General features: G+C 58.0%; 1 protein-coding gene across 1 annotated transcript; it reads left to right on the top strand.

The window, feature by feature from the left end:
- Positions 1-423: 423 nt before the first annotated feature.
- Positions 424-16,289, top strand: TANGO2 (transport and golgi organization 2 homolog). The gene is made up of 8 exons (XM_082852989.1): positions 424-516; positions 6,389-6,477; positions 10,417-10,536; positions 10,930-11,044; positions 11,997-12,067; positions 14,260-14,413; positions 14,809-14,913; positions 15,403-16,289. The coding sequence occupies exons 1-8, from the start codon at positions 461-463 to the stop codon at positions 15,521-15,523; spliced, it is 831 nt and encodes a 276-aa protein (XP_082709115.1). The 5' UTR covers positions 424-460; the 3' UTR covers positions 15,524-16,289.
- The last annotated feature ends 7,305 nt before the right edge of the window (positions 16,290-23,594 follow it).

Here is a 23,594-nt window from a genome sequence, read left to right as displayed (position 1 = left end):
GGTGCTGGCCTTGGGCTCCGGCCCCTCCTCGGCTTCTCTTTGCATGGTGGCCAGAGCCACCACGCCCGCCCACCCACCATGCGATGCTGGCATGGCTTTGAAGCCGGGGTCAGTGTGGTGGGAACATCCTCCTGTGAATCCCAAGGTGGGAAGTGTTCCATTTCAGACCCCAGAACCAGAAGCAATTGCCAACAATCCAGGGCCAACGAGGTCACAGGCGTCAGGGGAATGTCTGACCAGTGCCCAGGAGCGTGTTTACAGGGATGGGCGAGTGTCAGGGCAGCCGACACGCGGTCTCCTCGTCCAGCGAGGGTCTGGGTGTTGTGAGCCTGTTCCATTTGGGCAAGGGAGCTTTGCAGGTTTGGGAGGCAATTCTGTCGTCTGCCATTTACTCAACTCATTTTTCCTTCTCCCGCAGACCTCGTTACCCCGTGTGAGCCAAGCCACCCCTTGGGGACCCATGTGCATCATCTTCTTTAAGTTCGATCCTCGCCCCGTTTCCAAAAATGCGTACAGGTAACCCCCTCGTGCTGCGTCTGCTATCCTGCTCGGCCTTGGGAACACGCCATCCTCAGTGCCTGTTTGGGCTCCATGTGCGGGGTTGGGGGCAGAGGCCAGGCCCTGGGACACACTGCCCGGGCCCTGCCCTGCCCTCTCCCACAGTGGCCACTCAGTGTGGGCAGGGACCCTGAGTCGATGTGCAGAGATGCTAAGACTGAGCCGCTGAAGGTGGCCATGTGGGCAGGATGGGGGAATGACGTGGGTACAGCACAGCCCTGCACCTCTGACTGGGGATCAGGTGGCAGCAGAACAGTGGCAGGGAGCGAGACCTGGCTTGTGGGGCTGGAGCCTGTGGCCAGTGAGCAGTCTGGGTGGTGAGGGCAGAGTGCGGGGGGTGGGTCAGGGAAGCTGGGGGACCAGCTGGAGGAGGCAGGAGGCTGAGGCCAGGGAGGGGCCACACGGTCTGGTTTCCTCTCCTCCCCATGACCCCTGGCTCTGGACGGCGCCCCTCCATTCCCCGGCACCCTGGTGGGAATCCACCGACATTTAGCCACATGGAGAATGAGGCTGGGATGTGACCCTCAATCACAGATGAGCCACTAGTGCGACTGCTTAAGAAGTTTACATCATCTCAAGATCTGGAACATTTCAACTGGCTTCTGGGATTCCGTGCTACCTGATGTGTGGCTGAAGTAACTCATTCCAGGCTGGGGAATGGGGAGAAAGGGGTGCCCAGTGTCCCCTTCCTGCAGGGGAGTGGGCAGCAGGGCCATGCTGGGGGCCGGGAGTTGGCCCTGAACAGCCCCCGACAGAGCATGCCGTGTGAGTCGGGGTACAGCCAGGGGACAGAACCCCGGAGCAGTGATTCGAGCAGGGAATGTCTAACTCGTGGAAATATAAACTGTTGTGAGATCGGGGTGCCCGAGGCAGAGCCTGTCCTTCATCCTTGGGCTGAGACCCAGACCTTGTTGGGGGCACAGCCGTGGCATACCGGGCGGCCGGGAGCTCTCTGGGCACTTGCTGGAAGTCTGCCCGCTCTGCTCACGCTGGCTGCTGTCGGGCGTTTGTTGCTGGGGAAGCCGCACCCAGAGCCTGGGAGAGAAGCCTCTCCCCCTGCAGCGTCCCTCCAGCGCCCTCTGCTGACAGAACTGGACCCGCAGCCACTGCAGAGCCCCCAGGAAGGGCGGGAGTGGGGCTGAGGCAACAGGTGGATGGATCACTGGCGCTGTCGCCTCCTGCGCTGAGAGTGGCACTCCTTCCTCCTGACAAGTGAGGACACCACTCGGTGATGGCCACCGAGTCCATGGCTGCCTTGGTTCTTACTCACGGATTCAGCCAAGCCCTGAGGTCACCCCTGTTCTCCTGGGAGGGAGAAGGAACGGAAGGGACGGGGAGGGGAGCCTGCGTCCTGCCACGACCTGCCTCTGACAGCTCCAGGGCTGGGACTCGGTCTCAGCATTGATCTCAAATGTTGTCCTAGCCTGATGGCACTGGAGGTTGAGAGGGACTTCTGGCTCCAGGGTGGGCAGCTCTCACGTGTGATGTGGGACTAGGATGGGAGGAGTGGGGGTGGGGCTGCTGTGGGAGGGACACTGCAGCAGGGCCGTGAGGAGAGCCTGGTGAGCTGACCCTGGGCCCATCGGAGACCAAGGAGGGGCCCCCAGCTCCTGGAGTGGGGGGGGCAGGCTCAGAGCCAGGAGGCCTGGATGTCCTCACCTGGGCTCCCTCCCACCTAAGCTGTCACTGCCCTGGCTGGCAATGCAGCAGCTTCTACCCCCACCCCAGTGCCCATCACTGAGTTCACTGCCGGCCCCCCACCCAGTGATGTCAGGAGAAGATTTGTACTTTGTGTGTGTTTGTGGTTAAGTATACATGACGTAAATTTACCTTTTTTTTTTTTTTTTTTTGCCGTACGCGGGCCTCTCACTGCTGTGGCCTCTCCCGTTGCGGAGCACAGGCTCCGGACATGCAGGCTCAGCGGCCATGGCTCACGGGCCCAGCTGCTCCGCAGCACATGGGATCTTCCTGGACTGGGGCACGAACCCGTGTCCCCTGCATCGGCTGGCAGACTCTCAACCACTGCGCCACCAGGGAAGCCCAAATTTACCATTTTTAATCGCAGGGCTCAGCGGCATTAAGCATTCACACTGTCATGTAACCGTCACCAGAACTTCCTCATCTTCCCAAACTGACACTCTGTCCTCAACAAACACTGACTCCCATCCCCCTCCCCAGCCCCTGGCACCCACCCTCCTTCTTTTTGTCTCTATGACCTTGGCTCTTCTAAGTCCCTCATGGAAGTAGCATCATATGTTTTCTTTTTGTGTCTGGCTTTTTTTCACTCAACATAATGTCCTCAAGGTTCATCCACATTGTAACATGTGTCAGGATTTCCTTCCTTTTTAAGGCTGAATAATGTTCCTTTGTGTGGATGGACTACGTTTTGCGTCGGCGTCCATCCTGTCAGCGGACACCTGTACTGTTCCCGCTTCTCGGCTGCTGTGGACATTAGTGTACAAGTACCTGTCCCAGCCCTCCTTTCAGTCCTTTTGGGTGTATACCCAGAATCAGAAAATCCTGGATCACACGGAACCGCCAAGTTGATTTCCTCGTGTGTCTTCTGATGGCTGTGCCAGAGGCTCCCTGCAGCGTTGGTCCGTGTCCTCATGTTGGGTGGTGGAGTGGGTCTTTGTGGCGCTTCGTCGTCATGCATCATTGAGACTAGGTCCTCTCCCCACAGCCGGAAAGGCCCAGACCCAGGGCCGCCGTCCACTTGGACACCGCTGCCCACAAAGCCTGTCCGGGGCCTGGGACCCACACAGTCCCCTGCTCCGGCACCTTCGACATCACACCTGTTTTCACCTGTGTTTGTGAGCTAAGGTCACCCGTGTCAGTAATGCTCCAGGGTCAGCTGATTGCAGAGGACTCTTCCATCTGGGTCTGTGGCCATCCCTGCCGTGTGTAAGCATTGATCTACACAGATCACCTCTGCCCTGAAGGACAGAGTGGGACATCCTCACTCTGATGCTGTGGGCGGTGCCGCTCCTGGCTTTGTCCTTTCCAGTCTCACGGGAACCTGTTTTCTGGCCTCCCTAGAATTAGTTCCTGAAAGATGAGGCCAGCCCTGCCAGCCCCACCGTGCCTGTGGGGTTCTTGAAGCCTCTCTCCCCTCCTTGGGCTGCAGCCGATTTAGAGCGTGTGTCCTGTGGGCTATTCAGCCAAGTGCCCTCGTGGGTGTGGGAAGGGAGGGGAGACAGCCCAGTGTGGCCGGGAGTACATGTGAACTGCCTCTGCAGAGCAGCTCCAGGCCTGATGTTGGGCTGGGCCGTGACTGTCATGGACCCCTCATCTGCACCCCACCCCCATGTCACCAGCCCACTGCCCTCCATATTGGGGCGCCCATCCCTCCAGACGTGGCAGCCCTCCCCCATCATATCCCACTGCCATGTCCCCCCAGACACTGCCCAGCATGATCCCCCAGGCACCCTTGGGTTTGACCTGCCTTCCAGGCTGCATACCTGCCCACCCACAGGTGCTGCGCCCTCCTGGGGTCGCCCCTGGGGGGTCCCGGCCTCTGCACCGCACCCCCCATCACGCCTGAGGTTGCCCAGCACTTGGAACCTCCATATTTTGCCGACACGATGAATGTTCCGAATCAGGGGACCCCGAGTTCATGGGATGGGGATGTCCTGGGTGGGCCTGACCTCATCGGGGTGGCCTGCAGAGGGACCAGCCCCTCCTCAGGGAGTAAGCTGCTGCCCTTGGAGGGGCCTGTGGCCAGAGCTTGAGGGCAGCCTCCAGGAGGCGAGTGACCTCGGCGCACGGCAGGCGAGACCAGGGCCCCCAGTCACATGGCTTCAAGAAACTGACCCCTGCAACAGCGGAGACGCCGCCGACCAGCACCTGTGTCACCCCGGGGCTGAGCACCTGGCCGAGATGATGGGTGGGCGTTGCTTTAAGCTGCCACATTTGTGTAGATGTTTGGCTGCATAGAAGACCAGCATACTCCCGTCAGTATGGTGCTGTCATGGCTGTCACGTCACCACCCTCTTTGTCAAAATGTCATTTAGACCCACAGGTTGATGCTTTTACTGGCTCCACCTGGAGGGACTGCTGGGTCAGCTGTTGCCCTTTGGGGTGGCTTCCATGGAGGTCGTCACTACTGGACACTTCACTGGACCCTGGCCTGTGCACCTGTCACTGCTGCCAAACTCCCCCCGGCGGTGTGCAGACCCCTCCCCTGACTGTGCCCAGACCCACCCCTCAAATGGTGACAGACCCTTTCCATGACTGTGCCCAGTGGGACTCGGAAGTGAGGAGTGAGGGGCTTCCTCTCGCTTGGAGCCTCCACGTGGTACCATCATGCCCACCAGCAGTTCGGCTAAACAGTGACTCTGATGAAAGCAACCCAGCGCTTCAGGCTCCTAGCGATTAGCAAACATCTCGCTTCTTGTCTACAAATGGGCAGTTGGAGTGAGAGGACAGAGGCACTGCTCTTTCGCTTTGTTCTTTTCCCTAAGTTTTCCTTACTGGAGTCTTCACAAGAATGGGAACCAGAAGCCACGGCACTGGCCTGGTTCGGACTCAGCCTCCCGTCCCCTGCGACTGCAGGGGTCAGGCGAGCAGGCAGGTGAGGGGCGCTGGGCACCTGAAGGAGGACGCTTGATCCTGGCACAGGAGCCACTGCACCCTCTGGGGGGCCCAGGCCCCGCAGCCAAGTCTCCCCATGTGGGGAGGGGGGGCATTGCGCTGTCCTTCTCCTGACTGCTGCTTAGCCAGCTTCTGCGAGGATGGGTCCCGGACTGGGTCCCAGGGGGACAGGGCAGACATGGCAAGGGGCAGGGGATGGGGTCCAGGTCAGGGCCTGGCAGCTGGAGCTGCAGAGGATCCTTCTGTGAGCGGCTGCAGCTTGTGTCAGGGACAGTGAACCCCCCGCCCCCTGCACCTGAACCTGGCGCAGCCCTAGAGCCAGCTGTGTGGAGGGAGAGCCAGGTCACAGGCTAGACAGGCATCCTGAGGGTGGTGAGGCTTCCAGGGTGGTCCCTGGCAGTGCCAGCGCCTGTGGCCGAGGTGATGTGGGAGGCACAAGTGGGGGGTGACACGTGCACACAGGTGAGAGACTTCCAGGGCCCTGGGGTGCCAGCACTGGTTTTGCCTTCAACTTTGTGAGTTTCTTTGTTAATTCACATTTTACCACAAGCCGATATTCATGAAATCAATGAGTCGATGCAAACAGTACTTCTGAAGACTTCTGAGGATCTAACCCCTGACTCAGCGAACGTGGTTTCAGACCCACTGTGGCCCCAGGTGCCGTGCCCGCCTGCGGTGCTTGGAGGGTCCTTCGGTGGCCACTCTTAGACCCCGGGGTCTTCGGGACCCTGTGGGGTGACCCTGCCCACTCAGTCGCCATCTGTGTTCATAGTTATTTTAAATGGCAAAGCTGACCGAAAACTTTGTTTTCTTACCTCAAAACCAGGGCCCTGAAAACATCGATGTCTTTGCTGATTGCCAAAGAAATACTTGTTTGATTCATAATACAAAACACTAGTGAAACACAGAAAAGTCCTCACTCGCTGTCTCCCAAAGACACCCCAAAGCGCGGGATGGAGCAGCCCTCGGAGTCCCTGAGCGCTGGTGGGAGGCTTACAGGGTGTCCTCAGGGGAGGGACCGAAGGGCAGGAAGACACGCCCGCCCAGCGCCCTGTTCCGGGTGGCGGAGCCAGCAGGGCTGAGCCGGCAGCCACCCATCTCCTCCTCCCAGTGGGTTCCCGTCCTCTCTGGAACTTGCCCAGGTTGCTGCCTACCAAGGTGCTTTGTCTTGGTAACGAGAGGAAACACGTGACTCTTCCACATTCACGCGAGACCCTCAGCCGTGCTCTCTCCTCAGGCTCATCCTGGCCGCCAACAGGGACGAGTTCTACCACCGGCCTTCCAGGGCTGCAGACTTCTGGGGGAACAACAACGAGGTCCTCAGCGGTGAGTGTCCCCGCTGTCCACCCAGCACTGTCCACTCAGCTTCACGTGCCCGGATCCCCGGGGGAAGCAGCTGGAAGGTGGGGGTTGTATTTGGATCCACCATCCGCTGCGGTTGGTCTCGTGTGAGGCATGATTTCAGACCGGTCACCTCGGAGCATCATGGTTATGCGTGCACGCATGTGTGTGTACATGCATGTGTATGTGCATGTGATTCTGTTAGACACATGCACCCCTTGCCCCAGGGAGAGTGGCCTGAGTTTGGGGAGCAGAGGCCCGGCTGGCAGGGCTGGGGGAGCCGATGGGGAGCCCATGGGGTGGAGTGGAGGTGACCGCACCCTGCCTGCCCTGCCGGTGGCTTCCGCGGGCCCCTTGGAGGGAGCAGCTCCTATTCCTGCAGGCAGGGGCCACTCGGAGGACGTGCAGACAGGTGTCGGCCGGGCCAGGGACCCTCTGCCTGCGGAGCCTGGAAGCTCGTCTGGAGCATCCACGAAGGCCTCCAGTGTGGACTGGGGTCGGGCAGTGGTGCTGCGTGGGAGGAGGATGGGAGTGGGGAGACCAAAGTGGGGGTCTGAAAGGAGGTGGGGAGAGCTGTGAGCGGGGCCCTCAGGGTGGGAGTGCAGGAGGGTGGGAGTGCAGGAGGATGAGGCTGGGTCTCGGCCTCACCAGAAGCTGCTCAGGAGACCTTGGATACCTGCTTGCTCGGGAGTGCGGGGTGGGGCTGGCGGGGAGGCCCCCGCTGCCTGAGCTCTGGGCACAGCGGTCATGTGTGTGGGGACTTCAGCCAGGCTGGCCATGGCTCCCCCAGAGGTCCAGTGGCAGGCCTGCTGGGCCACGGGAGGGGGTCCTAGGGGAGCCTGTGGGCATGGCCAGGACCATCCTGGGCTAGGACGGAACAAAGGGATCGTGGGGAGAGGGCAGGCCGTGTGTGTCACTGCTGCAGGGCATGCATGGGAGGCTGAAGTGGGGGCTGCTCAGGACGGGTGAGGTGAAGGGTGAGGAGCTGATCCTTCGGGAGGGAGGCAGGAGGCACTGCTGGGGCACTTTGTCGATGAAGACATGGAGGCTCAGACGAAGGGTGAGGCTGCCTGGGCCCCTTGGCTGTCCTGGCCCCTGGGCGTCACGCTTCCTGCCCTGGTCAGTGCCCATCCCGCTGGGGAGCCCCAGCCACTCAAGTCCTTCACCCTTTGCAGTGGTTTGGAGGCGGCCCCTGGCGCGTTGATATGCGTCCTGCCAAGCGGGAGGGTGGCCCTGCTGCACCGCAGTGCTGGGTGGGCCCGTGGCCACCACGCCTGGCTCAGGCCTGGGAGACCCCAAGGTCCACCCCCTCCCTCTGTCTGGCGTCGCCCAGCGTGCACAGAATTGTAGCAGCAGCGTCAGCATTGCTGGGGACTTGTTAGGCGTTCAGGAACCTCTGGGTTCTGTTTCTTCAAGTCCTCCGTCTCCTGCTGTCTCTCCTCAGCCCCCCCCAGTCACACGTGTGTCAGTTTATCTGAAGTGATCAGTGCCCTTCAGTTATGCTTGGTTCACTTAAAAGCCCTCTGTTGTCCCTGCTCCTTTTTAGGTGGTTTCTATCGCCATATCCTTTACTCACGTTCACTAACCTTTTCTTCTTTAGTGTCTAACCTGCTTCTCATCCCATTCTGCATATTTTTCATCTCACACACTGTAGTTTTTATCTCCAGAAATTCCACCGTGGTATCTTCCTTGTCTGGACTGTGTTGTTTGGCCAGATGTGGAAGCTTCATTCACTTTCTAGTTGTTGGTTTGTCAGAGGCCTCTGTGCTCTGGATGTGGATCCTTTGCTGGATAATTGTGTCACTGTCTCATTTTCTTCATGATGTCCTTTGGTGAGCAGAATATTTTATTTTAATGAAGTGCTGTTTATCTTCTGTTTTGTGACTTGTTCTTTTTGTGTTTTACCCACAAAGTCTTTGCCTATCGTGAGGTCGTAAAGATATTTTCCTCTGTGTGCTTCTGGAAGCCTCCTGATTTGGGTTTATGCTTAGGTCTGTGATGTATCTCAAATTAAACTTTGCGTGCGGTGCAAAGCAGGGACTGAGCCACGCCCACCTCTCCGGCTGTCCCCACAGCACCAACCAGTGGGCCTCCTCTGGCCTGTGCATGACTACGGCAAACTGGCTGAAAGTCAGTTGATCACATCTGTGTGGGGCCGTTGTGGACTCTTGTGTCCCACTGACATGGCTCGGGTGCTGCAGCCTCTGAGCAAGTCTGGGAACCAGCTGAAGTGAGCCCTGTGGCTTTGCTGCTTGTTGGGACTGCTGTGGACGTCCTGAACTTCAGGGCCAGCTTATGAATTTCTATAAACACCAGCCCACAGGGTCTTCACTGGGATCATGTCACCCTCTTGGTCATTTGGGGAGAACTGTCATCCTTTTTCTGTTTTGTTTTATTATTTTTTTATTGAAGTACAATTGATTTACAAGTTTGTCTTAATTTCTGCTGTTCAGCACAGTGATTCAGTTATACATACATATGTGTACATTCTTTTCCATTATGGTTCATTATAGGATATTGAATATAGTTCCCTGTGCTGTACGGTAGGACCTTGTTGTTTATCCATCCTATATGTAATAGTTTGTATCTGCTAATCCCAAACTCCCACTCCATCCCTCCCCTTCCCCGCCTTGGCATCCACAAGTCTGTTCTCTATGTCTATGAGTTTGTTTCATAGATATGTTCATTTGTGTCATATTTCAGATGACACATACAAGTGATATCATATTATATTTGTCTTTCTCTTTCTGACTTATTTTACTTAGTACAATAATTTCCATCCATGTTGCTGCAAATGACATTATTTTATTGTTTTTTTTATAGCTGAGTAATATTCCATTGTATATATGTACTACATCTTCTTTATCCATTCATCTGTCAGTGGACATTTAGGTTGTTTCTATGTCGTGGCCATTGTGAATAGTGCTGCTATGAACATTGGGGTGCATATATCTTTTCGAATTAGTTTTCTCTGGGTATACGCCTAGGAGTGTGATTGCAGGATCATATGGTAGCTCTATTTTTAGTTTTTTCAGGAACCTCCATACTGTTCTTCACGGTGGCTTCACCAATTTACATTCCCACCAACAGTGTAGGAGGCTCCCTTTTCTCCATACTCTGGGAGAACTGTCCTCTTAACCATGTGAGCTTCCCGGGCAAGGAACAAGACTCCTCCTTTAACTAGGTCTGCCTGACGTCCATCCCTCAGCACACACATCTTTCCTGTAACGTTTTCCTCAGTGTTTTGAAAATCTTTTAGTGCTGTTGTAAATGATTAATTGAATTTTCATTTTCCAGTTCTTGCCAAGTATTCACTTACTCCAGTATGTTTTTTTTGTAGATCCTTTTGGATCTTCTTCACATACGATCCTATCTTGTACAAATAAGGACAGTTTTGCTTCTTTCAGATCTTTGCAGCTTTTAGTTCTTCTACTATTATAACTTATTACTGTTATAATAATAATATGTTAATGACTTAGCTATTTTCACTCCAGTTGTCAAGTGAAATGCCCCTCTGGCCTGGGAAGACACTCTCCTGGGGCTGTAGTGGCCTTGCTGGCCCTGCGGCGGGGCCCACGGTTATGGAGGGTTGCAGCCTGCGGGGCTCCTAGTGAAGGGCCCGCCGAGGGCTGGGTCCTGCCTAGGGAGGACAGCCAGTGTCCCTATACCTGATCGGGATGCGGGGCTGGGGCCTGGCGCGATTTCTACGATGGAGCTGGTGCTGTGCCCCCAGCCTGATGCCCACCCAGGCACCAGGATGTGTTGTGCAGGGGCCGGGGGTTCCCAGGGGCATCAGGTGTTGTCCCGGGAGAGGGTCTCTCCCACATACCCATGGTCCCCAGGGGCTGCCTCAGACTGCGGTGTTCCAGCCCCCGTTTCACCACAAGGGCTGCTGGGCTGGTGGTGACACTGTTGTTGCCGCAGGGCTGGACATGGAGGAAGGCAAGGAAGGCGGCACGTGGCTGGGCATCAACACGCGGGGCAAGCTGGCGGCACTTACCAACTACCTGCAGCCACGGCTGGACCGGGACGCCCGGGGCCGAGGTACGGGGCGGGGGGCGGGGCTTCCTGGGCACCTGGAGGGATGGGAGGAGTGACGAAAGGAGGGGCCCTGAAGCCCCCTGGCTGGCAACGCCGGGAGCCACCCTCGGCCTGGCCATATGGCTCCCACTTATGGCCATGGCATTGCTCCCAACTGCCGTGTTGTCACTGCCCATCTGGTGGACATATACTGTCCCCACTGAAGACGTTTCCCCTCGTGCTGGACTTCCACGTCAGGGCACAACAGGAAAAATTTTCAAAATCAGAGTTCTTGGTGCCGACCTCCTTGGCTGCCGGGTCGCTGAGGTGTGGCCGTCCCGTGGGGGACCGTCAGTCTCCCCAGGAGAGGGGCTCAGTCCCACCGCCCCGGCCATGGGTGTGTGTCCCCTGATGCAGGTGAACTCGTGGCTCAGTTTCTGACCTCAGACATGGATAGCTTGTCCTACCTGAAGAAGGTCTCCGCAGAGGGCCACCTGTACAACGGCTTCAACCTCATAGCGGCCGACCTAAGGTGGGTCTACCGGCTGGGGACGCAGCCCCCAGGCGCCGCACAGGGCCGGGTTGCAGGCTTGGCAGGCAGCAGGAGCCGGGGCATCTGTGGCAGCCTCTCTGGGGACATTACACCTGGTGGGCTCAGGGAGCGTCCCAAGGGCCGAGCCCCTCCCAGATCCGCTGTCCTGGGGACTCAGGGATCCAAGCTGGGGCAGTGTGAGGGCCGCTAGCTCCTGCTGTGGGAGCTGGAGTAGGGCCGGGGGTGCACGCGGGCCAGATCGGCCCCTCCGTCTCGTCTCCTCCCCGCTTCTGTGGCTGAGGAGCCCGTTTTTGAGCCATACCTCACTTGCCCTGTGGTCTGGTGGCAGAAGTGCCCCGGTGGAGAAGGTGGTGCAGGCACAGCTGGGTACAGAGACCCCGGGCCCCATGGTGGTCGGGCACTGCCGAGTGCTGGGCAGAGTGGGTGGCAAGGCTCACGTCGGGTTCTGCAAGGGGCTCGGCAGACGGCTCCTGGGGCCATGACGCTGTCCATGCCACCCATGGGCCCTATCGCCAGAGGATATGGTGGCCGGGAGCTTTCTCCGCCCGGGGTGGGGCAGACCAGCTGGGAGCAGGGCAGGAGCAGGGGCAGAGGGGCCTGTCCTAGAGGCGGGAGGAGCAGGTCCCCCAGGGAGGTGCAGGCCCTCGAGTCTAGGGCGCCTGCGCTGGCTGTGAGATTCAGGAGTCAGGTTGCTGGGACTCTGCAGGAGGCTGGGGCCACGTGGGGAAGTGGCAGTTGGGGTGTGGCCAGGCCCATGTTGGCACACACAGAGATGCTGGGCAGGGTGGGGGGCAGATAGCTCAGCAACAGTGGTGCCTGCACGGATGGTGCCACCCGAATGCTGGGGCCCGGGCTGTGGGGCTTGCCAGGCAGTGAGGGTTGGGGACGCCCTGTGGCTCCTGTCTGACCCTGTCTCCCCTCTGGTCCGCAGCACAGAGAAGGGAGATGTCATTTGCTACTATGGAAACCGGGGGGAGCGTGAGCCTGTTGCCCTGGCACCAGGTGAGGCTGCTCTGGCGGGTGGCACAGGGTGGGGCTGCTCCTGTGGGGACCCCAGTACTTTCAGGGACCGGGTCCCTGCTGATTTCCATCCTGGTGCTGTTTTTCGGCCGTTCGTGTACCTTGTGCCCAGTAGTGGCCATGGCCTCACCCGGTCCACATGAGGCTGCACACAGGTTAGGTTGCCTTCCCCCTGTACCGAGTCCCTGGCTGTCTGGAGAGAATTGGAAGCTAAAAGGCACAAAAGGACGCAGAGACCTTCCCCCGCAATTCTGTGGCCTTTGTGGAAGCATCTGGAAACCACCCCATGATGCCCTCAACTGTGACTAGAGATGCTTCTTTTCTGCTAAATTGCTGCTTAGAAGGAATTCTTTTGAACTCCATCCTATTTCATCCCTGAGCCAGCCGCGCCTGATCCATGTCCCTTAAAAAAATAAACAACAGCTCCATTGAGACATAACCGCGTGTAATACAGTTCACTCATTAGAGTGTGCCTTCAGGTGTTTTACTCTATCTACAAAGTGGTGCAACCATCACCAAAATCTAACTCCAGAACATTTTCATCACCTCACCAAGAAACCACACCCACTGGCACTGTCCCCGGCCCCTAGAAACCACTAGTCTCCTTTCTGTCTCTGTGGATTTGCCTATCCTGCACATTTTACATAAACAGATGCAGACAATATGTGGCCTTTTGTGTCTGGTTTCTTTCCCTTTGTGTAATGTTTTCAAGGTTCATCCATGCTGTAGCGTGAGTGAGGGCTCCATTCCTTTTTATGGCTGAATAATATTCCATCATGTGGATTTTCTGCCTTTTGTTTATCCATCATCCACTGAAGGACACTTGGTTGTATCCACCTTTTGGCTATTGTGGAAAATGCTGCTGTGAACGTTTGTTATGTTTTTGTGGGGAAACGTTTTCATTTCTCTTGTGTGTGGACCTAGGAGTGGAGTTGCTGGATCATAAGGTAACCATTTAACCTTTTGAGGAATTGCCAGACTGTTTTCCAAAGCAGCTGTACCATTTTATTTTCCCAGCAGCAACTTATGAGGTTCCAGTCTCTCCCCATCCTCGCCAAGACTTGTCACTGTCTGACTTTTTGATCGCAGCTGTTCTGGGGTATGGTGCGGTCTCACTGTGGCCTTGATTTGCATTTCCCTGATGGTTAATGACGTTGAGCAGCTTTTCATGTGCTTGTTGGTCATTTGTGTATCTTGTTTGGAGAAATGTCTATTCAAGTCCTATGCTTGTTTTTAAATTGGGTTGTCTTTTTGTTATTGAATTGTTTTATATATTCTAAATACAAGTCTCTCATCAGTTACATGATTTGCAACTATTTTCTCCCATCCTGTGGGTTTTTCCCCTTTCTCGTTGGTCTCTTTTGAAGTACATCATTTTAAATTTTGATGAAGTCCAGTTTTATGGGGGTTTTTTGTTGTTGCTCATGCTTTTGGTGTCACATCTAGGAAGTCATTTCCTAATCTGAGGTTGTGTAGCTTTTCCCCTATTTGGTTTTAGCTCTCATGTTCAGGTCTTTGAGACGTTTTCAATGGACTCTTGTGTGTGGTGCGCAGTGGGGGTCCTGCTCTGTTCTTTGCATGTGGCTGCCAGGTGTCTGATGGATACAGTGTGGTGATGCCGTGGCTGGCGGTGTGACTATGGGCCCCACAGTGCCAAGTGGCAGTAGTCGTGTCAGAGTTGGCCCAGAGTCCGGGAGCAGCAGAGGGTAGTGGCTCTCTGTCCTTGGTGCATCTTTTCAGGCCGCATGGCTCTGGGTTGGCTGCCCCTGCTGCCTCTTTTGAGAAGAGGCTCTGGGGGCCTTTCCACCTTGAGACTGGGACTCTTCTTGAGAACTTGTCCTGAGAAACTTGCTCTAAGCCCCTACAGCTCCCCCAGCCAGGGACCTGGCCTACGCCTCGGGCCGGCCAAGGTCAGCGGGCTCCCTGACCCCGGCTGACCCCGGTGGGCCGCCTCCTGGCCTCAGGCTGTGGTGCTCCCAGCCTTGACCTTCTCAGGTGGACCCCCACGTCGGGCTCCCCCACTTATGGACGGACCTTCCTCTGCTGTTGATTCCGATCACCCACCCCCAAGGCCTGGCGAGTTCCTGGACGCATGTAGAGAAGGGGCGGGTGGGTGGAGTTCCAGCCAGAGTCCCCCCCATCTCCCACGCTGGCCGAGCCAACCCCTCCTGCAGGGACCTACGGGCTAAGCAACGCGCTGCTGGAGACACCCTGGAGGAAGCTGTGCTTCGGAAAGCGGCTCTTCCTGGAGGCCGTGGAGCGGGGCCAGGCGCTCCCCAAGGACGCCCTGGCCGCCCAGCTTCTGGACGTGCTCAACAACGAAGAGGCGTGAGTGCTGTGCCACACACACACACACACACACACACACACACACACACACACACACACGCCCCCCCCCCCCCCCCCCAGCTCTGAGAGGTGGCTACTGTCCTTCCACAGGGCCTGCACGGCTCTGACTGGACAGAGCCCATGAGCTCGTGTCCCTGGGCCTTGGGAAGCTCCTGGTGGCCCCAGCACAGGGACTGGCCCCCACGATGGAGCCCTGAGTTAAAGGCTAGATGGAGGTTCGAGGCCTTGACCTGGAAAGTGCCCGGAACAACCCTTGTGGTTCCCCCAGCCCCTCTCTGAGGCTGGTGGGCTCCTCAGGCGCTGCAGGGCTGTGGCTGAGCGTTGGCGGGGATAGGTTTGGGGCGGCCAGTGGTGACCCCTCCTCTGTCCTTCAGGCAGCTGCCAGACCCAGCCATTGAGGACCAGGGCAGGGAGTACGTGCAGCCCATACTTAGCAAGTACGCAGCTGTGTGTGTGCGCTGCCCGGACTACGGCACCAGGTACGACGGATGGGCCGCTGGTGCGCCCTCCTGTCCCTGGAGGAGCCCATCTTCCCCAGCTCCTCCCCACCTCCACCCTGTCTAGAAGCCATTGCAGGTGTCTGGGCAGTCCCCGGTGGTGGTGCTGGGAGCCCTGGGGGTTCTGAGCAGGGAGGTGCCTGGTCAGCCCAGGGCCTACCCTGCTGAGAGTGGTGGGCAATCAGGGCTCATGCTGCAGAGGGTGGGCAGGGCGGCCTGGGGGTGTTTCAGAGGGGAGGTGATAGGACTTGTGGGCAGGGGCCTGCAGGACCTGCGGCTCAAGGCCCTGATGCCTCACAGGGGACCCTCTGCTCACCGAGACAGAGGCTGCTGCTCTTTGTGACCCATCTCGAGCCAGGCCAGTGCCCAGCAAGGCCCCTCGCACCTCTGGTCTGATCCATTTGGGGCTCTGACTGGCGTGCAGGGGTCCAGGGGCAGCGGGCTGAACACAGGCCCCATGCTCTCTTTCAGAACCAACACGGTCATCCTTGTGGATGCAGATGGGCACGTGACCTTCACAGAGCGAAGCATGCTGGGCACGGACCCCTCTTGCTGGGAGACCAGCACCCACGAGTTCAGGCTGCAGAGCTAACCCCCACCCGGGTGTGGCCGGGGCTCCCGGGAGGCCCTGTCACAGGTACTGCCTGTGACTCGGCCAGCGTCCCCCAGGGCCAGAGCCCTCTGATGTGTGTGAACTGTTTGCATCCCCATGTCAAGCTCGGGGTCCAGCCTTATGACAGAGGCCCATGGCCAGGTGTACGGCAGGCCCAGGTGTGCTGTGCCTCCCCCGGCCCATGCACAGAAGCTCACACAAGGCACACGTGACACCCATCATGCATGCGCGCACACGTTACAGGCAGTAGACGTGTACACACGTGCTCAGACACACACACGCTCCAGGCATGCACCCCCCATGCGAGCCAGACACGCAGAGCTGTGCCTCTCAACACCCACACGTGCTTCTGGCCAGTGAGTCTTGCTGTGATCCCGACAACAAGAGTGGATGTCTGTTTCAAAGCGGCCCCTCCTCTCCTGGGCGTAGCCAGTTCCTGACCACCAGCCCTGCTCTTGGAGAGGACACAGGCCACATTTGAATGAGGAAAACCTCCTCCATAGCAGAGGCACAGGCCGCTGGGTGGGTCCGGTGGTTCTGTGGGTGCCGAGGGGTCCTGTGCATGGAGCTATCCTGTGAGGGAGCATCCATATGCAATGGGCCGCCTCAGCAGGCTCTCAGGCCTCCATCTGTGCAGGGGGATCATGGGTTCCGGGCAGGCCCATCTCAGGGAGGGGACACAGTTGCCCCTGCCATTTCCCTTCTCCTAGGGAGTTAAACTTCATAATAAGACTCTGTACTTAAATGTGAGACGCTGATAATAAAACTCTGAGGCCGTGGTGAGCCAGTGCATTCCAGGCCCTTGACTCTGTGACAGGATGACCAGAGCTGCTGTCCGGGAGCCCCCAGGAGCTCCTGGGGCCCAGACCCCGGTGCAGGGCTCTTCCACATTTCCCTTTTGCTCATGGCCTCCTGAGCACTGTGACGGAAGCCAGGAGTTCATCCGGGTGCAGGTGGGAGCCCCGGGGAGCCGTGCACATGGGCTGGACCGTGGAGGCCAGGGGATGGCAGGAAGGGCTGGGCTTCAGGTAACAGAGCAGGTGGAGTCTGTCCTACCCCAGGGCCCTTGTTTTGGGCAAGCACCTGGAGCTCCTGTCCCCAGCTGGGGCCGGGCATTCGGGGGTCCTGTGTCCAATGCTGACACTCAGGCTTCCCTCCGCCTCGGCGGTCGACCCAACTTGGCCTTCTCAGTGCAGTGACAGCTCGGGTGGGCTGTAGACCTTGATTGGGCCCAACCTGCCTCTCCATCCCTTCTCCCTTCCTGCTCACCACCCCACAGCCAGGCATGAAGGGGCTCCCAGTATGATGCAGCCTGTGCCCCCCACCCACGTGTCCAGCTGAGCCATGGCTAGCCAGGCTCCCAGCTCCGGCACTGCCAACACCCTCTGTCAGCTTTAGCAGGCCACCCCGCACCATGGAATGGACCAGGTCCCCACACCAGCGCCTGCCCTGGCCAGGCAGGTCTGCCCTCGTGGGGCGCCGCTGGACTGGGTACAAAGCCATCTGAAGAGCCTTTCAGATGTTTGCCGCTGCCCCAGGGACGGGCCTGCACAGGAAAAGCTTCCCCACACTTGTCATGGTCCCCTCTGCCCCTGCCTGCCCTGGGCTCCCTGGCAGCTTGGAGCCCCTGAGGAAGGGGCAGCCCAAGACTTGTTTCTATTGTTATGGGCTGAGTTGTGTGCCCTCCAAAAGATATGTTGGACCCCAGCAACCAATACCTCAGAATGTGATCTTGTTAGGGTCTTTCCACAGGTAATCAATCAAATGGGATCGTTAGGGTGGCCCTAATCCAATATGAGTGGTGTCCTTATAAAAAGGGGGAAACGTGGACACAGGGACAGACAGGCACCCAGGCAGACGTCTGTGAAGACTGGAGCTGGGCTGCCTCACGCCAAGGAACCCCAGAAGCTGGGAGAGAGGCCGGGACACATCCTCCCCTGGAGCCCTCAGAGGGAGCAGGGCCCTGTGACACCCTGCTCTCAGACGTCCAGCCTCCAGAACTGTGAGAATAAATTTCTGTTGTTTAAGCCCCTCACTTGTCGTACTTTGTTATGGCAGCCCAAGCAAGATTAAAAAATTGTGACCTTGCTTTACACACAAGGAAACTGAGGCTTGGGGAGACACAGTAACAGCCCCTCAGTCCCCAGGTGGGTGGGGAGGCAGAGCCACGAGGCCAGGAGGGAAGAGGATGAGGGCGAGGTGGTCCTCAGGGTCCTGCCACACCCGGCTCACCCTGCTGCCTGGCACCCCTGCCTTCGCCTCACTTGCCCTGGCTCTTGCCACTGCTCCTGCTCCAGGGCGTTTGCTCTCGCTGTCCCCTCTGCCTGAAGGGCTCCTTCCCCAGACACCCAAACCGCACTCCCCCTCGTGTCCCGCAGGTCTTTGCTGAAGTCCCGGGCAGTCGACCTGTCTAAGGCAGTCTTCCCTCCCTTGGTCCCTGCTCTGCACTGCTCTGTAACAGAAAGCGCTGTCTGATGTGCTGTGCATTTTGATTGACTGTTTCTTCTGTGTCTTCCTGTCGGAACAAGAGCTCCAGGAAGTCGGGACCTTTCCTCTCTTGTCTACCCCTGTATCCTGATGCCCAGGCCAGGTAGATGTTAGAGCTGAGGATGACAGTGCTGGCCCTTCCCAGGCCCCATTGGCTCAGGCCAGTGTCTGGAAGTGAGGTCGGTGCTGTAGGTGGGTTTGGGACCCTGGGAAGCTGTCTCCTAGAATTGCTTTTGACATGCCCAGAAAGGCCTCTGTACTTGTCACCAGATGCATCTGATCCCTGAGTCCCCAACATGGGTCTCTTCTCCTGGGCAGAGACTCTGCCCCTTCCCAGATGAGCTGCTTCTGTTCTCCGGCTCCAGGATAGCCAAGTGGAGGTGTGCAGGCACAGAGGCTGGAGGCGTGGAGCTGAGCGAGGCAGAGGCATGTCTACGAGCACACATGGCCAGCCTAGGGACACAGGAGACCTTGGGTCTAATCCCATGCGGGCCTGGGCTCCTGGCCTTCTGCCCACAGAGACCGCCCCCCCATCCCCCCATCATCCCATCTTTTGGTCTCATCTGCCAGCAGATGGCATCATCCACGCTCTCCAGAGGGAAAGGTTTCCTCCCCCAGCTTGGGCTGGAGTTCCAACTTCCAGGTGTTGATCTTTGTGACTCCAAGGCTGGAGCCAGGTGGGGATGGTGGGGAGGTCCCATGGTAAGGTCCTTGTCCATCACCCAGTTGGTGCCAGGCCGAGTGGAAGTTGGCTGTAGTGTGCAGGGCTGTTTCAGGTCTGACTGGGGTAGGCAGGGTCCCCACCTCACCAAGCAACAAAGTGTGGCGAGGTGGCTAGTTGGAGGGTGGTGTGCTGAGGGTTCCCATGGGCTCTGACTGCACTGGACAAAGTCAGCAGCTGGCTGAGTCCAGAAGCCAGACCCTTACAGGGCTCGGTGTCCACTGGGGTTCCTGGTGCTGTCCCCTGGCGCAGCCTGACAAGCAGAGGGGCAGGCAGGGAGGGAAGGGCCTGGGTAGGCCTCCAGCTTAGTCACCTGCAGCACCCCTGCCCCACTTTTTTGTAGGAAATGATTTCAACTTGCCACAAACTTGAAAAAAATAGAACAAAGAATCCAATATCCTTTGCACAATTCCTCCCGACTGTAACTTTACCTAACCACAGTAAACTGTATTACAACCATGAAATTAGCATTGACCTTTTCTGAATTTTACCAACTGTCCTGCTAATAACCCTTGTCTGAGTTCAGACCCCTCATCCCACTTAGTTGTCTCTCCTTCAGTCCAAGACAGCTCCTCAGTCTGTCTTTGACTTGAACAATCCTGACACTTTCTGAAAAGCACTGGCCCGTTTTTTGGGTAGAAGGGGTTTGCTGGATCTTTCTTCACGATTACATTCAGGTTTTGCCTTTGGGGCTTTAATGTGGATATATGTCCCTCTCAGGAAGCCGTCCATACGTCCCTTTACTGGTGCTTTTTTCATTTTTAATCGAGGCATCATTAACACACAAAGCAACACACGACTTTCAAGTGCATCCTCTGATGTTGGTCGTGTGCACCTTAGGTCACCTGGTGAAGGGGTCTCCCAGGTTATTTCTTGAAAAATCACTGTATTCACTTTGCCGTTAGTGAGAGTCTGGGGCGGGTGGGAACTCTGCAACTCTGACAAACTGACAACCCCCGTCTGTTTCTCATTCTTTGCCCTCTGTCTAGCACCCCTGGCTTTTGTCTGCAGCAGCCACCGTGCCGGCTGCAGACGGGAGAGCGTGTTCCCGGCGTTCCTGGGAATTCCCGCCTCAGCAAGAGCGGTCCCTGTTCCACGGCTCAGCACCTTTGTCAAGGTTCCTCGCGCAGGATCAGCAAATGGAAAAGTGCCAGACACTTGCGCACACTTGTCTTTTTTCCCCTAGTGGTTACGTTTAATGCTTTTAAATGGAAAACGGGTGATGTCTCTATGTGTACGGTCTCGTCCTCACCGTGCACACAGGAGAGGCACCCTCTACTCCCGGCGTCCTCCGCGCTTCCCCGTTCCCGGCGTCACCCGCGCTCCCCGTTCCCGGCGCCCCTCGCGGCCGCCGTCCTCCGCGCCGCGAGCCCCGCCCCGGCGGCGACCGTTAGCGCGGCCGCGGCCTCAGCGCCTGGTCCCGCCCACGTGGCCGCGCCATTGGGCCGCGCGCCGTGGCCGGGAGCGCCGCGCGCCGCCGATTGGCTGCCTCTGCAGCCCGCTCTGCGGTTCCCCCAATGCGGGGCGGCCGCGCGCAGGATTGGCCGCGCGCGCCAAGGTCCGCCCTCCGCTCGCCCCGCGCGGCAGGCGGGTCCCGCCGACTGGAGAGCGCCCGCGCGGCCCTTCTGGAGGGCGGTGGCGGCGGCGGCCGGGCAGTAGGGATCTCCGCTGCAGTTGGGCTGCGGGCAGCTCGCGCCGGCCGCGGGCGCCGGAGGTAGGTGCGGGGCGCGAGGGGCGCCCCGCGGCCGAGCGGGCGGGCGGGCGGGCGGCGCTGCGGCCTGCGTGAGGCGCGCCCTTCCCCTCCCTCCCTCCCGGGCCGAGGCCGCGGGCCGGGGTCGAGCGGGCGGGGGGGCGCGGGCGGGCCTGGCCTCTCCGAGTCCCGGCCTTTGTGAAGCATCATGGCCACGGGCCTCGGAGCGCGGGCGGGGGGCCCGCGGGGGCCGGGGTCTGGGCTGGGCCGGGGGCGGTGGCGGGCCCCGGGCCGGGGGGCGCCGCGCCGGTCGCTTTCCGCCCGGGCAGACACCGGGGTGTGAGGAGGCCCCTCGTCCCGCGTGCCCGAAGCCGTAGATGGCTTTCAGGCGGGAAAGGTACCAACAGGGGCGGTGCTCGCCCAGGACCCTGCCGGGTGTAACACAGTTTGGGAAATCTGAGAAGTCGCCCGTCTTCACCAAATGCTCACGGACTGAGTGTCACGTAGGTGATCAGGATGTGGTTTTGTCGTAACAATGACCATGATAGAAATAAGTGGAAGGTGGCAACCTGTTGACAGAGGTACCTGTCAGGTGTCGTCCGATGGACTTGGGTTGCTCAGGGTAGGAACTTGATTTGTCGTTTGCATGCTTGCATGTACCTTGTTACCCGGTGCACGACAGTCCATTCTGGGGCTGGGGACTGTGCCAGGCCAACCGCTAGGCGGGGATCCTGTTTCCTGGCGGCGGTAGAGTGGGCCAAACCCTGCTACAGGCGGTCACCCACCAGAGGGAGTGAATGGCCAGTCGGCAGTGCCGCCTGTAAGTGCGGGATGTGAGGCCGATGGAGGATGACAAAAGGACGGGATGAGGTCATACTGCTGCTGGGTTGGGCGGGAGGCTGCAGCGCCGAGAGGCTTGAGCGAAAGGCAGCAGCCACAGCGCTGGACCATCACAGACGGCACCTCCATGCCAGCCCAGCAAGCGGACTCCAGTGAAGGGCACTGTCCAAGCGTCTCGGTTTTACCCTGTGTCAGGATCCAGGGGAGCCTGCTGCAAGTCTGCTGCTGGCTTATGGTCCACTTGGCAAGCAAGGTTTGCATCCGTGTGTGCAGTCAGCTGAAGCAGTAGTGAGGCCGATGGCAGGAGAGCCACCCTTTGAGCCTTTTGTGGCCAGCCACTGTGCAGGGCACTTCCCAGGGGTTTTATAATCTAACCGTGACCTTGGGGGTACGAAAGTGAGTCTGACTGGTTTGCCCAGTCTCGGCTTCAGGTTGGAGCTGCCCTCTACTCCTTGGTGATCTCGTCCAGTCTCCTGGCTTTAATGCTGTCTCTCCTTGACATCTGCATCTCCATCTCCAGCCCTCGCCTCCCTTCTGAGCTGCAGCCTTATGCCTGTGGCTGCCTCTTCCACATCCCCCCGCGTTACTTTGATGCCAAGTAGCCATGTGTAAACCTAAACTGTGATCTTCACTCACCCCAAACACTCCCCATGCTGCCTTCACCACCTCTGCACGTGACATCTCTGTCCTTGAGTATGGAGTCACTCCTAGGCCTCCATGCAACCCTCAGGACAGTTTCTCACCACCTCCAGCGTGACATGCTGGTCCAAGCTCCCGGTGAGCCTCTTTATTCTTTTCTTTGCTCTCACCCTTGCTCCTCCTACTGTCCACCCACCTGGGGTTTTTCTGGACCTACAGTGTTTCTTTTAAACTGCAAGACTGTAATCCCGAGGCAGTACAGACTGGAGCCAGCTTACCTGGGTGGTAAAGCAGCTCCACCACTTTCTAGCTGTGTGACCTCGAGCAAGTTGCTTCATTTCTCTATCCTTAACTTTTTCTCACAGTGCTGTGTGAGAGCTGGTGAGTGACAGTACCTAAAGTGCTTAGAACAGGGCTTGCCTGAGGGTTGGTTGCCACTGCTGACCTTGGATCATGTGACCTCACCGCTTGGACCCTCCTGTCCAGTGGCCCATCTCTCAAGATAAGAGCCAGAGTCCTGCTTTCCCTCGCCCTCATTGATCTGGCCTCCTCTCTCCCCACTGGGCATACTGCTGTCACCTGCCACCCCACGCTCCTACCCGGAGGCCTTTGCTCTTCTCGCTGTTGCCTGAAATGTCCCCTCCTCCCACCCCAGCTACCCACCCGGCCCACTCCTCTACCTTCAGGTGGACGTTGGCTGTGAGGCCTTTGCTGCCCACCCGTTTTGAAGCTGCCTCCCCTTCCCCAACTCCTTGCTTTGTTTTTTCTTGAACGGTTCTCAGTTTTCCTTAGTTGTTACTTGTCAGTCTCTCCGCTAAAACGTGAGCTCTGTGGCCAGGGGTTTTGTCTGTCTCATGCCCTCAGCATCTAAAATGGTATGTGTGTGCCACCTGGAAGGTATTGATAGGTACCGACAGGCAACAGGGATGGTAAGGAGCTTGCTTAGGATGGCCTGCTGTGGAGCCCTCAGCATGAGCTGCTGCCCCTGGGGCTGGGCAGCTTCCCTGAGCTCCAAGGACCACACTTTCCACGGCTTCTTGGAGACTCCACTCTGTGCAGCTCTTCAAGGCTTCCATTCTTCAGTTTTTATCATTCTCATCCTGGCTTCATGCTGCTCTTAGCCTTTGAACGTGGTAGCAGGTGTCCCCGTCCTGTGCCGAGTGTGTCTTCAGTGCCCCCCGTCTCCTCACATCTCTTCATGTTAGCCTTTTTAGCCCCAGAATCACGAGTTGGCTCTTGCTAGGGTCTCTGCAGACCTGCCTGGTGCCAAGGGGTTTGGTCCTGGTCACATCTGTGTTCTGTAGCACTGGGTATGCTGACCTTCTGTCCTTCTCTGAAATGATCTTTCTTGGTGCCAGGAGACTGGCCCTACTCCACTCAGTGTTCCTCGTGTGTGTCTGGCTACAGCCTCCTCAGCGATCACTGCGGTTCTGAGTCTGTCATCATTTGTGTGCTATGTTTCCTTGGTCCTTAGCACCTTTGACAGACATACCTGTGTGGGAGGTATTATGTTAAATTCCCACTGAAATCAGAAATGTGAAGACATCTTAGAATCTAGGAAATAGATTGACAGTCAGTGGTTGTTGCCCTGTAGTTCATGGTAGTGCCCCCATCAGAGTAGGTAGTCTTTGGGTAGTTGTTGGATGAATTAATCAAATCTAAACAAGTCTCTG

Source organism: Leucopleurus acutus, assembly GCF_964270905.1.
Source record: "Leucopleurus acutus genome assembly, chromosome: 13".
NCBI lineage: Eukaryota > Metazoa > Chordata > Mammalia > Artiodactyla > Delphinidae > Leucopleurus > Leucopleurus acutus.
This window is presented reverse-complemented; position numbering and strand designations above follow the sequence as displayed.

Excerpts from the sequence above, each read along its gene's own strand:
- TANGO2 (XM_082852989.1), top strand. The coding sequence starts at position 461 with ATGTGCATCATCTTCTTTAAGTTCGATCCTCGCCCCGTTTCCAAAAAT. Across the intron at positions 12,068-14,259 it reads GCCTGTTGCCCTGGCACCAG|GGACCTACGGGCTAAGCAAC; the intron begins GTGAGGCTGCTC and ends CCCCTCCTGCAG. Across the intron at positions 14,414-14,808 it reads GTGCTCAACAACGAAGAGGC|GCAGCTGCCAGACCCAGCCA; the intron begins GTGAGTGCTGTG and ends TCTGTCCTTCAG.